General features: G+C 39.4%; 1 protein-coding gene and 1 pseudogene across 1 annotated transcript in view; both read left to right on the forward strand.

Annotated features, from left to right (window-relative positions):
• Positions 1–105: 105 nt before the first annotated feature.
• Positions 106–14,538, forward strand: part of MRE11 (MRE11 homolog, double strand break repair nuclease) — a 74,937-nt gene continuing 60,504 nt past the window's right edge. The window contains exons 1-6 of the mRNA XM_066248352.1: positions 106–204; positions 906–1,014; positions 3,422–3,554; positions 7,696–7,856; positions 13,164–13,251; positions 14,383–14,524. Of these exons, the coding sequence (XP_066104449.1) occupies positions 995–1,014; positions 3,422–3,554; positions 7,696–7,856; positions 13,164–13,251; positions 14,383–14,524 (544 nt within the window). The 5' untranslated portion in view covers positions 106–204; positions 906–994. The remainder of the gene's footprint in view (positions 205–905; positions 1,015–3,421; positions 3,555–7,695; positions 7,857–13,163; positions 13,252–14,382; positions 14,525–14,538) is intronic.
• On the forward strand, positions 11,947–12,329 carry LOC136320512 (cytochrome c oxidase subunit NDUFA4 pseudogene; annotated as a pseudogene).

Below are 14,538 nucleotides of genomic sequence, written 5' to 3' on the forward strand. Positions count from 1 at the left end.
TCGCTGCTACTTTCCCAGCTCCCACGGCATTCGACAGCCAATGAGAGCCGAAGAGGGCTTGAGGAGGCTACGTCATCAGTGAGGTATCGCGAGAAAAAGAGATGGCTTTTCGCTCCCGCCTAAGTTAGGTTTCTCGCCAAGCGGTCCCGAGAAGCGAGCTCAGGCTGTGCTGTTGCTTTTCTGCTCACGACTCCGTCTTCCTGGGTAAAAGACAGCCTCGGTCCCGATGTTGTGGGTTTGGAGAGTCTTAAGTGTGGGGTAATTTGGGAGTCGTGCCGACCTCCTATCTGTGCAGGATCCTGGGTGGAAACCTACAGTGAATTGCCGGTCCGAGAAGAATGGGCCAAGTGGGCTGGGAAAGAGTCCTGGAGGGTTCTGCGTTCTGCTTCAGAGAGTCCGGTGGTGGCGGCGTGTGGAGGTTTGGAATCACCACGGCTCTGGGAATCTGAACATGGTAGAGGTGGTTTCGCGATAGTAGCCACTTCTCCCCGAATTTGGTCTGCTGGCGGCTTAGGATGTTTCTCCGCAGCCCACGTGTTTCTGTTTATTTACACTAGCTTTAAACGTGGGGCCATTCTCTTTCCAAAACTAGCCCATTCATTTAGCGAGTCTTGTGTTTGGTCAGAAAGTAGGGGGTTGCCTCCATTCCAGAGTAGCCAGTTAAACATTCCTGCAAATTCAGTTGTTTTTGTGCTAAACTAGGACTACTGTGTGTGATCCTCTTTGCCTATTAACAGTTTCCCATCGAACATAAAAAAGGGAAATAGGAGATGAGCTTAATTATAATGGTGAAACCAGAATGGCACTAGAGATGGGCTATTGTCTTTTCTTAGAGGAACTCTTCCACTATTGCCAGCCTGCTTTTTTAAAATGCGTGTTTTATAATAATATAATTTTGCTTTTAGAATCGAGTGAGTTTTCTGACATTTGAGCGCGGGACCGAGGATTACTTGGAAAGAAAACTGGTCCTAGAGGAACTGGACTGACCATAGAAATGAGTACTGCAGATACCCTGTAAGCACCTGTCTTCTGAAGTCCTTTTTTTGTTGCTTTGGGATTCTAAAGCCCATCAACTATGATCACCTTAAAAGAAAACATTTAATAAATTAGCTGTAAATAGCTTCACTGAACAGAAGCAACGATAGTCATCAGAAAGAATATTTGGAATGTTTAAAAATTCATAAAGTATGTTTATTAAGTAAAAGATAATCACAGCTGTAGATTGGCTCTTGCAGTAATTTGGTTATGTTGCCTTAGCTATAAATTTGTTCTTATGTTTTGTCTTAAAATATTGAGATTCTTGAGCTTTCACGATAAAGTCTTACTAGTCAAGGCAAGTAAATCTGTTGAAGCAGATTTTTAGAGGAGTAAATTGCTTTAGTATTAAATAAATTGGAAATTATTTTGAGTAAAATGAAAATAACTAAAGGACAAGAAATAGTTACGTGGAAAAAGCTTCAGACTTGGCCTTGACTTGAGCAAGGTAGCAATTTTCTAAACTTTGCCTCAGTTTCTTTATTTGTATATACAAATATATATACAAATTTGTATATACATTTGCCTTTCTCGGATTGTAATACAAATGCCTTTCTCGGATTAATTTTGATGTTTAAATGAGGATCATATGGAAATACTTCATAAGTTACTGTGGAAGCATAGAGTAGTAATGTGATCAGAAAGTATTCAGACCTACCTGTGTGTATGTAGCAATCAGAACTCTACATATTATTTTTAAAGTTTCTGAAGAGAAAAGTTTTCTGGAAAAATCTCTTTCATATAGTTTTGAATTTTGGAGATAGTGTGTGTGTGTGTGTGTGTATATATATATATATAAAGGTTTTTTTTATAAGTTTAGTATGATTTAGTGAAAAATATCCTGAATTTAAAAACTGAGTTTTAATTCTATTGCTTGTGCAATAAACTAGTTTATTTCTGTGTTTGGCCTTCTTATTTTTACAAGATAACAATCCCTAATTTTACATGTTTGAGTTTAGATGAGATCATAGATACAAAAGTACAGTATTTTAAAAAATGATAAAAGAGCCTGACTAGGCGGTGGTGCAGTGGGTGGAGCATCAGACTGGGATGCGGAGGACCTAGGTTTGAAACCCAAGGTCACCAACTTGAGTGCAGTGTCACTGGCTTGAGGGTGGGATCATAGACATGACTACATGGTTGCTGGCTTGGACCCAAGGTCGCTGGCTTGAGCAAGGAGGTCAATTTACTCTGCTGTAGCGCCCCTCCCCCACCATCAAGGCACCTATGAGAAAGCAATCAATGAACAACTAAGGAGCCCCAAGGAAGAATTGATGCTTCTCATCTCTCTTCCTTTTTGTCGGTCTGCCCCTTTCTCTGTCACACATGCACACAAAAATGTTAAAAGATATGTTAAGTTTAAGAAAGTATTAGTAACTCTTACATTACTGCATTGCATGAAACTACCTTTGAATACTACCAGATCTGAATGGAATTATAAATCTGTTTTGTTTCTTGGCTAAATTTGATAACAAAACAATAAATTTGTTTAGAGAGTAGATTCAAGGAGGCAACTTTAGGGGCCTGAATCTAACTTACTAATTTATTAACATAAATCTACATATAAAGGTAGAGGAAGGGTGTTGGTTTTTTTTTGTATTTTTCTGAAGTGAGAAGCAGGGAGGCAGACAGACTCCCATATGCGCCTGACTGGAATCTACCCAGCCTGCCCACCAGGGGGCGATGCTCTGCCCATCTGGGGCTTTGCTCCGCTGCAATCTGAGCCATTCTAGGGCCTGAAGCAGAGGCTATGGAGCCATCCTCAGCACCTGGGCCAACTTTGCTCCAATGGAGCTTTGGCTGTGGGAGGGGAAGAGAGAAAGAGAGAGAGAGAGAGAGAAAGGAGAGGGGGAAGGGTGGGGAAGCAAATGGGCACTTCTCTGTGCCCTGGCCGGGAATTGAACCTGGGACTTCCACATGCTAGGCCGACGCTCTACTGCTGAGCCAACCGGCCAGGGCCTAGAGGAAGGGTTTTTTTAATTAACCAGTTAACTTTCAATTTTTCCTGGAGGGCTGCAAAATGGATAAATAAGTTTAGATCTGGGGTCCAATCTTGAGCTTTTGCTATAGAACAGAATAGGAAAACAAAGTTTTCAGATCCAGGGTACAAATGAGTGTATAAAACTGGTTGTGACACGTTTATGAATTTTTGAAGCCATCACAGATATTTTAAAAATTCATGTACATTTGTTCTGATTTAGTAGTAGTAGGCAAACTATGTGATGTGAATGATCTTTTGACTACTACAGATTTTCAGACTTGGTTTTAAGACTAGAAACGTGATTTTACTCGGTAACTGCTGTTACTTATTTTGTAAATTTAGATTTCAATTTCCTTGAACTATTTTTTTAATGAATTATATCGAAACATTTCTTTTTTAATGCAGTGATGATGAAAATACATTTAAAATCTTAGTTGCAACTGATATTCATCTGGGATTTATGGAGAAAGATGCAGTCAGAGGAAACGACACATTTGTCACCCTTGATGAAATTTTAAAACTTGCCCAGGAAAATGAAGTAAGTTTGGTTCAAGTTTTTACAGTTTTTACAGAGTACCCTTACTGAGCAGGCTTTTTTCCCCCTTACTAAAACGAGAGGTTTGTTTTATATGCTTATGTGCTTGTATTGCCCGTTCAAATGTCAATATTCTAAAAACCCAAAGCAGGTTTTGTGTGCACAACTGGCTTTAATTCAAGTAGGAGTGACTTTGAAAATAGTTTGTAAGAATTTGCAAATATAGGGGGTATTTTCTGAGTGCAGAAATGTCATACTTCCTCTCAAAGAGCATATAGCAGGCAAATGTGAGATAAGACTAACGTCCAGAATGCTCATAGGCAAGGTCATATGTGATAAGAGCCGTAAGAAAATTATAAAGAGCCTTCTCTGGGATTTTAGAAGTGGAAGAGATGATATTTACATGAGGAGGTGGCATTTAACTAGGGTGTTGGAGGATGGGCAGGCTTTTGATGGTGAAGAACCTAAAGTAAAGGACATTTCTTGGGAAAAGGAAGGAAGGGCCCACAGGCGAAACATTAAGAGGCGTGTAACGGCAGGTGTGTTTCGCTCACCGGTGGGCCATGTGTTTGTTAGAAAGCGTGTTGAAAAACCAGAAACATGGTTTTGAACTGCATTAAGGAGAGCTTCAAATGCCAAATTGAGTTTGTACCCCAATTCAGTAGGAAGTCTTCTGGCAATGGGTACAGAATGAATTGGAGAGCAGTTTGAGGCCCTTTTAAAATAGCATAGGATGCAAAAAAGGAATTGAATGCAAGAGATTAGTCCTAAAATAGGACTTGCATACTTTGGTTAGTGGTAGGAGGTGAAGATGAAAAAGGGGGTGATAGTGACTGAAGTGTTAAGTTTGAGTAAATGGTGAGACCAATAATAGAAATAGGTTTTAAATAAGAAAGAGGTAATGCTTTATGTGGGAAGGTGATGAATTCCATTTCAGTTGAGAGATTCCAATAGGATACTCAAGGAAGCAATCCAGCAGGCAGTTGAAATATCAGTCTAGGGCCCAAGAGAGAATCCTGTTTCCTTTCTCTTCTCTTAGGTGTTAAAATACTCCTTTCCTTAACCATAGGATTTACCCCCTTTACTTTGCCCTCTCCTTCTCTTCTGTTTTCTCGCTTTCCTTCCCTGCAGTCCTTAATTGTACTTGCCCCCGCCCCTCACAGCCCCAGGCTGGTTCTTCCACATGCTTATTATATTCACTTTTTGCCTTAATTCGTCCTGACTCCTAAGTTCTCTATTTCTGTGGTGCCTAGCCATCTAACCAGCCTTATTTCTACTCCCTAGTTCCTTGGATTCTTTTTTTAACTTTTAATTTTGAAACAGTGTCAGCCTTACAGAAACAGTGCAAAGAATTTCTTACCCTTCACCCAGATTTTCCTATGTTTTACCTCATTTGCTTTATCCTCTCTCTGCTTACACACACACACACACACACACACACACACACACAACTTTCTGAACCATTTTAGAGTAAATTGCATATATAATAACAGTGGATTTACCAAAACCAGAAAATTAATATTGACTCCATACTATTATGTCATTTTAAGGTGTTGCCAATTGTCTGTTACAGCGATCTGGCGGCAGGCATGTGGTATCCAAGTCCCGATTTAGGATTGTGTTTTGCATTTAGTTTTCATGTTTCTTTAGTCTCTTGTAGCCTGCCTTTATATTTCATGACTGACTCTGTTGAATAATACAGGTTATTTTGTAGAATATTCCTCTGTTGGATGTGTTTGAGATGTCCTGATTAGATTCACTTTTGTCAGGAATACTACAGAAGCAAGTTTATCCTCAGTATTTCCCTGAGTCACAAACCACTTTCTAAAAGTATTTAAAATTTTTGTTTACTTCTGGTAAAGTACACATAATAAAATTTACCATCTTAACCATTTATAAGTGTATACACTTCAGTAGCTTTAAGCAGGGTCACTTTGTATAACCAATCTCTAGATCTCTTTTCATCTTGCAGAAGTGAAACTAGACTGTTTAAACAACAACTTCCTTTTTGCCTTCGCTCCTAAAATTGTTTTTTATTTGGTTTGTTTCCTCTGTGCCTTTGATTATGGTCATTTCCTTCCTTCACTCAAATCATGTTCAATTTTTAAGACCTAGCTTAAATCCCACATTTTTATTAAAACTTCTCTTACTACTGCAAGGATAGAAAACTTTTCCCTTCCTCTGTGGGTTTTTGGCTGGTCTGGTAATTACATTGACAGATTAATGGGAAAAAAACAGATTTCATTCATAAAAATATGAGACTCCCTGGTAGTCAGGTAACTGAGGTTTACACACCATCTGAGCAAAAGAGGCATTGGGGTGCGGGACCTTAACAGGGAGGAGGCAGTTCACTGGAGGATGGGAAGAGCAAATGCTTGGTAAACAATGTTTGCCATGCAGGTAAGTATTTCTGATATAAAAAGTTATCTCAGGTAATAACTCTCTTCCTGATGTAGGCTCTCCAAACTCTTTTAGTCAGTTAAGGGAGAGGTAAAAATGTTTTTTCTGAGTCAGCTGGGTTTTTTGTTTGTTTGTTTGTTTGTTTTTGTATTTTTCTGAAGTTGGAAACGGGGAGGCAGTCAGACAGACTCCTGCATGTTCCTGACCAGGATCCACCCGGCATGCCCACCAGGGGGCGATGCTCTGCCCATCTGGGGCATTGCTCTGTTGCAACCAGAGCTGTTCTAGTGCCTGAGGCAGAGGCCAACTTTGCTCCAATGGAGCCTTGGCTGTGGGAAGGGAAGAGAGAGACAGAGAGGAAGGAGAGGGGGAGGGGTGGAGAAGCAGATGGGCGCTTCTCCTGTGTGCCCTGACCAGGAATCGAATCCCGGACTCCTGCACTCCAGGCCGATGTTCTACCACTGAGCCAACCAGCCAGGGCCAGTCAGCTGGGTTTTAATTGCCTTCAGCTCAAAACAATCCACATGCCAAAGCGGCACCTTTTGGGGTGGTGTATGCAGCTCTCCCTCACTGCTGAAGTCCACAGTGATCTGTACTTCTGTGTTCTTTTGTTTAATTAAATTAATCAAATATCTTCAAGAAGATTTTACACTTCTTGCAAGCATCAGTGTGTTGGACTTTTCTTTTTTTTTTTAAGTGAGAGGAGGGGAGAAAGAGAGACTCTTGTGTGCACCCTGACCAAGATCCATGCAGCGAATCCCTTCTTGGGCTGATACTCTGCCTATCTGGGGCCCTGCTTGCAGTTGAGCTATTTTTAGTACCTGAGGCGGAGGCTCTGTGGAACCACTCTCAGCACCCTTGCGTGGAGCCATGGCTGCGGGAGGGGGAGAAGTAGAGAGGAGAAGGAGAGCAGGGGAGGGGGAGAGGTGGAGAAGCAGATGGGCACCTGACTGGGGATGAAACCTGGGACATCCACGTGCTGGGTCAACGCTCTGCTGCTGAGCCAACCTATCAGGGCTGGACTTGTTTTTATATGATTTTCTCCTTTTCTCTGTTCCTGGAATGTTCTTTGTCAGAATCATTTATCCTTTATAGGGCCACCATGTAGGCAGATCCCTCCTAGACTCACTGGCCTCGGAGCAGAATTCATTGTAATGTCATCTCTGCGCTTGGCTTGTTTATATATCTGTTCTAGTGCATGTCAGTTTGACTTATCCAGAGATACATAACAGTTTGTCTCCTCCATTACATTTGGAACATTTTTAAGATAGGGATTGTATTTTATTTATCATTGAATCCTCAGGGTCTAGTACAGGGTATTGTATATTGTCAGAATTTAATAGAGGCAGGAACATTATCTATTTTGTATATTTTTATTTCCTTAGCTGCCAGTGTTCATAAGAACTTTAAGTAATTGTTGAATAAATTGAATGAATAATTTGGATTGAGTTGGCTATCTTTTTCATAGATTTTATTAAAGTATTACATTTATCCTTGATTTAGATAATGAAAAAATATCCTTTTGGGTTGCATCAGTAAGAGATTTGGTATAATTTATAGTAGCTTTTATGAAGGTGGTGAGAAACCTAAATTGAAGTCAGATTAATCACCAGATTGGATAGTCCTGTGAATTAATAAAATATAAAATTTTAAATTTTCATATAGAATAGAACCTACCTCTTTCATCTATAGAAAAGTTTTTATCTATAAGACATACTAATTTTAACACTTCTCTGCTGACTAGGTGGACTTTATCTTGTTGGGTGGTGATCTTTTTCATGAAAACAAGCCCTCAAGAAAAACATTACATACCTGCCTCGAGTTATTAAGAAAATACTGCATGGGTGATCATCCTGTACAGTTTGAAATTCTCAGTGATCAGAAGGTCAACTTTGGTTTTAGTAAGTAAGTATATTTACATGCTTACATGGAGTTTCTTTATGTAGACCATTTTATGTATTATCATTCATAAACATTAACAACAAGCCATTTCGCCTGACCAGGTGGTGGCACAGTGTATAGAGTGTCAGACTGGGATATGGAAGACCCAGGTTCGAGACCCCGAGGTCTCCAGCTTGAGTGCAGGCTCATCTGGTTTGAGCAAGGCTCACCAACTTGAGCCCAAGGTTACTGGCTCGAGCAAGGGGTCACTTGGTCTCTGTTACCCCCGGTCAAGGCACATATGAGAAATCAATCAATGAACGACTAAGGAACCGCAACGAAGAATTGATGTTTCTCATCTCTCTCCCTTCCTGTCTGTTGTCCCTATCTGTCCCTCTCTGACTCTCTCTGTCTCTGCCAAAAAAAAAAAAAAAAAAAAAAGCCGAGCCATTTCACCTTCATTATAACTTTTTTCACAGTAAATGTATTTCTTTGAATTTTCTGTATATCATTATATTAATTTGTAATCACCTAATTAATTGTGGGACTGAGTGGCTTTGTGAAATTTTTTTTTTTTTTCCATTTTTCTGAAGCTGGAAACAGGGAGAGACAGTCAGACAGACTCCCGCATGCGCTCGACCGTGACCTACCCGGCACGCCCACCATGGGGCAACGCTCTGCCCACCAGGGGGCGATGCTCTGCCCCTCCGGGGCGTCGCCATGTTGCGACCAGAGCCACTCTAGCGCCTGGGGCAGAGGCCACAGAGCCATCCCCAGCGCCCGGGCCATCTTTGCTCCAATGGAGCCTTGGCTGCGGGAGGGGAAGAGAGAGACAGAGAGGAAAGCGCGGCGGAGGGGTGGAGAAGCAAATGGGTGCTTCTCCTGTGTGCCCTGGCCGGGAATCGAACCCGGGTCCTCCGCACGCTAGGCCGACGCTCTACCGCTGAGCCAACCGGCCAGGGCGGCTTTGTGAATTTTTATTGTACATTTTGGTATTTGCTTCTGTTAATACCCTTTGCCCATTTTAAAAATTAGGATTTTTGCCTATTGCTACTGACTTTACAAATGTTATATATTCTAGATACTAAGCTTTTGCTAGGCATGTATTCCCCCCCCCCCCAGTTAGTGTATTATCTTTTGATTTTGTTTATGGTGCCTTTTGTTGACTAAAATATTTAATTTTGATGTCAAATAAATCTTAAATATATATATATCTTAAATTTATATATATTTATATATATATTTTAGATTTGTTCTTTTGGGACTTATTTATGATATCCACCAAGAACCACATGTCATAAAGATACTCATGTGTTTTCTTAAACACTGTTAGGATAACACATGGCATTTAGTTGAAATGTTCTGTTAGTCATTTCAGCCTATGCCAGTTTCTCCGTCTTTCCTTCTCTTTTATGATCCTAATATTTTTGAATTGTATTGATCATATATTTTATAAAATGCCTCTCAGTTTGGCTTTTTCCCATGATTGGACTAGGATTACAGGTTTTAGGGGAAGAATATTCCCCAGAGAGGTGAAGTGCCCTGCTCATAGCATATTGGGAGTACATGCTCTCACCCTGATCACTTGGTTAAGGTGTGTCTGCCAGGCTGTCAAGTTACTTTTTTTCCTTTTTCATTCACTGTTAGAATGGAGTTTCTAGGTTCAGCCTGCACTCAAAAAGAGGGAATTAAATTCTACTTTGAGGAGAGAGGAAGGAGTATCAAAGGATTTATGACTGTGATTAAAACCACCACTGTAACCAGTAAATATTTTGGGAGAGGTATTTTGAGGCCATGCAGCTATTCTGTTTCTTCTTCAAGTTTGTCCACTAATTTTAGCATTTGTTACTGGCTCTTGCCTATAGCAGTTATAAGTGGGGTGTTCTGATGGTGATTTTTTTATTTTCCACATTCTTTCTACATTTATTGATTGGCATTTTTTAGTAAGTAAGAGTTATCCTTTTTCTCCCATTTATTTTATTTATTTATTTATTTATTTGTCTACATAGATAGGAAATAATTTCAATTGTTTATTAATATGAACTCATTTTTTTCCCTTTCGTTTATAACTATTGTAATCTGGTTTTTTGTTGTTGTTGTTTGTTTTTTTTTGTATTTTTTCGAAGTTGGAAATGGGGAGGCAGTCACACAGACTCGCATGCGCCCGACCAGGATCCACCCGGCATGCCCATGTTGGGGCGTCGCTCTGCCACAATCAGAGCCATTCTAGCGCCTGAGGCAGAGGCCATAGAGCCATCTTCAGCGCCCGGGCAAAATTTGCTCCAATGGAGCCTTGGCTGCAGGATGGGAAGAGAGAGACAGAGAGGAAGGAGAGGGGGAGGGGTGGAGAAGTAGATGGGCACTTCTCCTGTGTGCCCTGGCCGGGAATCGAACCTGGGACTCCTGCACGCCAGGCCGATGCTCTACCACTGAGCCAACCGGCCAGGGCCTATAATCTGTTTTGTTGTTCAAAGAAATTGTACCAGCTTTAGCTATTGGTGTTCTTTCAGATTGCTTACAGCATCCTTTTGACATACTAAATTCCAGAAGTGGCTTCAGTATAAGTAGGAATTTAGTATTTGATATGGCATTTCATATCTTCATGAAAAATATGGATTTGTTCAATAAAACTACTAGAATAAACTGTTAGATATTTTTTGAAATCTAGCTGTGGAAAAGGCTTTTCTAACTAGGACACAAGCCTAGGAACCTTAAAAGAAAAGATTGGCACTTTGACTTATAAGTGTGACAAAAACTGCCTGAAGCAAAGTCAACAATGAGAATTTGGCCTGACCAGGCAGTGGCACAGTGGATAGAGCATCCGACTGGGATGTGGAGGACCCAGGTTCGAGACCCCGAGGTCACCAGCTTGAGCACAGGCTGTTCTGGTTTGAGCAAAGCTCACCAGGTTGGACCCAAGGTCTCTGGCTTGAGCAAGGGGTCACTCAGTCTGCTATAGCGCCATGGTCAGGGCACATATGAGAAAGCAATCAGTGAACAACTAAGGTGTCACAACGAAAAACTGATGATTGATGCTTCTTATATCTCCGTTCCTGTCTGTCTGTCTCTATCTATCCCTCTCTCTGACTCTGTCTCTGTAAAAAAAAAATGTTATAAAAAAAATGAGAATTTGATCAGGAAAAATATTTGCAACTAATTCCAAATTAAAGTCTAATTTCCCCAGTAGAGAAATAGTTTTTTATGTTAATAAAAAGTTCATGAGTTAGTAAATAAATAATTAACGAATATGGACATAGTTCACAGAAAAGGACATAAAGTGGCATTTAAACATATTAAAAGAATACGAATGATATAAAATAAAGCTCATTTGTAAGAAAGATACAAAATTAAGTGTACTGAAATATTTTTCTCCTATCAGATTGGCATAAATCAGTGATCGCAATCTTGGTGCACATCATAGTTTCTCGGGAATCTTAAAAAATACTTATGTCTGTTGGTCTTCAGTTAATCTCATTGAGTGTGTCATGAGCATTGGTATCTCTTAAAAGATTTCTAGATATATCTAACATGCAGCTAGCATTTAGAACCACTGGCATAGATTTTAAAGTTTTATGTTAGTGGAGTAAGGAAAAGGGTCTCTCTCATGTATTGCCTTTGTATTATGTGTAAATTTGCACAACCTCTATGGAGGGAAATTGGTAGTAGCTATTAAATTTATAAATGCATATGAATCCTTTGATCCAGCAAGTCCCTGTTCTCTTACAAGGGCAGCTTCGTATAAATATAAGATTACTGACTCGAGACTGAGGACTTGCTGTCGGTTAGTGCTGTTTTGTTTTCTCTGCTTCCGGGCCTTCTCTGGTTAGTGCTGTTTTGTTTCCTCTGCTCCCGGGCCTTCTCTGGTTAGTGCTGTTTTGTTTCCTCTGCTCCCGGGCCTTCTCTGGTTAGTGCTGTTTTGTTTTCTCTGCTTCCGGGCCTTCTCTGGTTAGTGCTGTTTTGTTTCCTCTGCTCCCGGGCCTTCTCTGGTTAGTGCTGTTTTGTTTTCTCTGCTTCCGGGCCTTCTCTGGTTAGTGCTGTTTTGTTTTCTCTGCTTCCGGGCCTTCTCTGGTTAGTGCTGTTTTGTTTTCTCTGCTCCCGGGCCTTCTCTACAATCATGCTCCGCCAGCTCATCGGTCAGGCCGAGAAGCATCCAAGCTTCATCCTTCTCTTTGTGTTTATTGGAGCTGGAGGTACTGGAGCAATATTGTATGTCTTGCCTCTGGCATTTTTTAATCCAGGTATCTGTTGGGACAGAAAGAATAACCCAGAACCCTGGAACAAACTGGCTCCCCGTGAGCAATACAAGTTCTACTCAGTGAATGTAGATTACAGCAAACTGAAGAAAGATCGTCCAGCCTTCTAAATGAAATGTTTCACTATAAAGCTCTTAGAATGAAGGTCTTCCAGAAGCCATCCACACAATTTTCCACTTAACTAGGAAATATTTCCCCTCCAAGTGCATGAAATCATTGTTGGTGTATTGTGTTGGGGTTTACACTGATTAATAAATGTTTAAAACTTGAAATATAAAATTTTAAAAAAAGATTACTGATTTCAGCATTATTTGTGAAACAAACGACTGGAAATGGTCTAAATGTCCATTGGTAGGTAACTACTTAAACATATTATAGTAATTAATACCATGGAATACTGTCCAGCCAAAAGCACACAGGAAGCTCCTCATGTACTAATACAGAATGGTTTCTGAAATATGTTAAATAATAAAAGTAGGGTGCAGTAATCTATATTGTGCTATCATTACTGTAACAGAGAAGATGTATTTATTTGCTTGTACAGGTATAAGATAATTTTGCAAAGATACACTAGAAATTGTTAATGTCGTTTGCCTCTGAGAAGAGGAGCTAGATGACTAGGGATATGAGTGGTGGGAGACTTTAAATTGCACAAGTAGTAAGTGATTAAGCTCGAATTTTTAGTTTAGGTCTTTTGGATTTAAAAGTAGATGTGTTTCCAGCCCTCCCCTTTCTACAAATAAAAACTTTATACAACTGCTTTTAAAATTTTAAAAACCTATTAATGTCGCATTAATGAGATATACCACTATTTTATATAATTCACTAACATTGTTTATTGTAGGGTTTTCTTTAACAGAGTGTACTTTTTGACATTTTCAAACTTGAATTGAAATGAATTGTTGCCTATGATTGTATTTTTTTTAAAGCTGAACACTTGTGGTCATTTGCCAATTTAGATCATCCCATTTGCCAATAACTGCATTAGTTTTTGGAGGAAAATACTGGGGCAAATAGTTTTTATCTCTTACAGAAGCTTTAATTATGTTTTTTTTTTTATTTCATTTTAATTTTTAAGGTTTCCATGGGTGAACTACCAAGATGGCAATCTCAACATTTCGATTCCAGTGTTTAGTATTCATGGCAATCATGACGATCCCACAGGGGTAATTATCGGGTTCTTAATAGTTTGTTTAAATTTTAGAAATGATCAATTTAGTTTGTGAAAAAGTTTTTATTAAAATAGAGCCCCAAAGTCAAATTGACTTTTTATCATTTCATACAAGCTTTTATACTGTTTTTTAGATAATTTTTAAAATTCCAGAATAATAATTGGTGTGTGAGGAATGCTTTTATTTCCTTTGTGATGAGATTAACAGTAAGTTACCAAGTGTAGGGATAAACAAACACCTATCATTTCTATAATGCTTTGCAGTTTACCAAATCCTTTTGTGTCAGTTATCATATAGAATCTCACTTGTAGGAAGTGATTATTTTATAAACAGTTAAATGTAATTTTTAAATGTAAATTAGGTCATCTTATTACCTGTTTATAGGAAGTAATAACAGAGGTTCCAAACAATATATTCTTGTTGTATCTGGTAATGAGGATTATTATTATTATTTTTTTTATAGAGCTAGAGAGGGCCAGACAGGAAGGGGGAGAGATGAGAGACTTCTACTCATTGTAGTGGCACTTTAGTTCATTGATTGCTTTCTCATACATGCCTTGATGTGGGGGGAGCTCCAGCTGAACCGTTGACCCCTTGCTCAAGCCAGCGAGCTTGGGCTTCGTGCCAGCAACCTTTGGGCTCAAGCCAGAGACCATTGGATTATGTCTATGTCCCACACTCAAGCTGGTGACCTTGGGGTTTCAACCTGGGCCCTTAGCATCCCGGGTCAACACTCTATTCACTGTGCCACTGCCTGTTCAGGTGGTAATGAGTATTATAAATCATTAATTATCTAGTCTTTTCCCCTTACATTTTAAGAGGCCTGCTTAATATTACAAATAACTTATTTCATGGCTAGTTTTTATTTTTCAGTGGCCAAGACATAAGTTTTGCTGAAATGTTCACTTTCCATTTAGCATGTGATTTCAATTGCGGATCATTTGTAATAGAAAAAAACATAGCAAATACTTTCAATAGTCATTTTGTTGATGCTATGTTTTTGTAACTAGTATATAGAATCTATATTTTTGTAACCAGTATATAGAATATATTTTAATAGGTAATATGATGTGCACATTACTTATTTTTAAATATAGATTGAATCTTTTAAAATATTTTGCATAGGCAGATGCGCTCTGTGCCCTGGACATTTTAAGTTGTGCTGGATTTATAAATCACTTTGGACGTTCAACGTCTGTGGAGAAGATAGACATTAGTCCAGTTCTACTTCAAAAAGGAAGCACAAAAATCGCTCTATATGGCTTAGGTAAGATGGGTTTG

This window comes from Saccopteryx bilineata, chromosome 1, assembly GCF_036850765.1.
Source record: "Saccopteryx bilineata isolate mSacBil1 chromosome 1, mSacBil1_pri_phased_curated, whole genome shotgun sequence".
NCBI lineage: Eukaryota > Metazoa > Chordata > Mammalia > Chiroptera > Emballonuridae > Saccopteryx > Saccopteryx bilineata.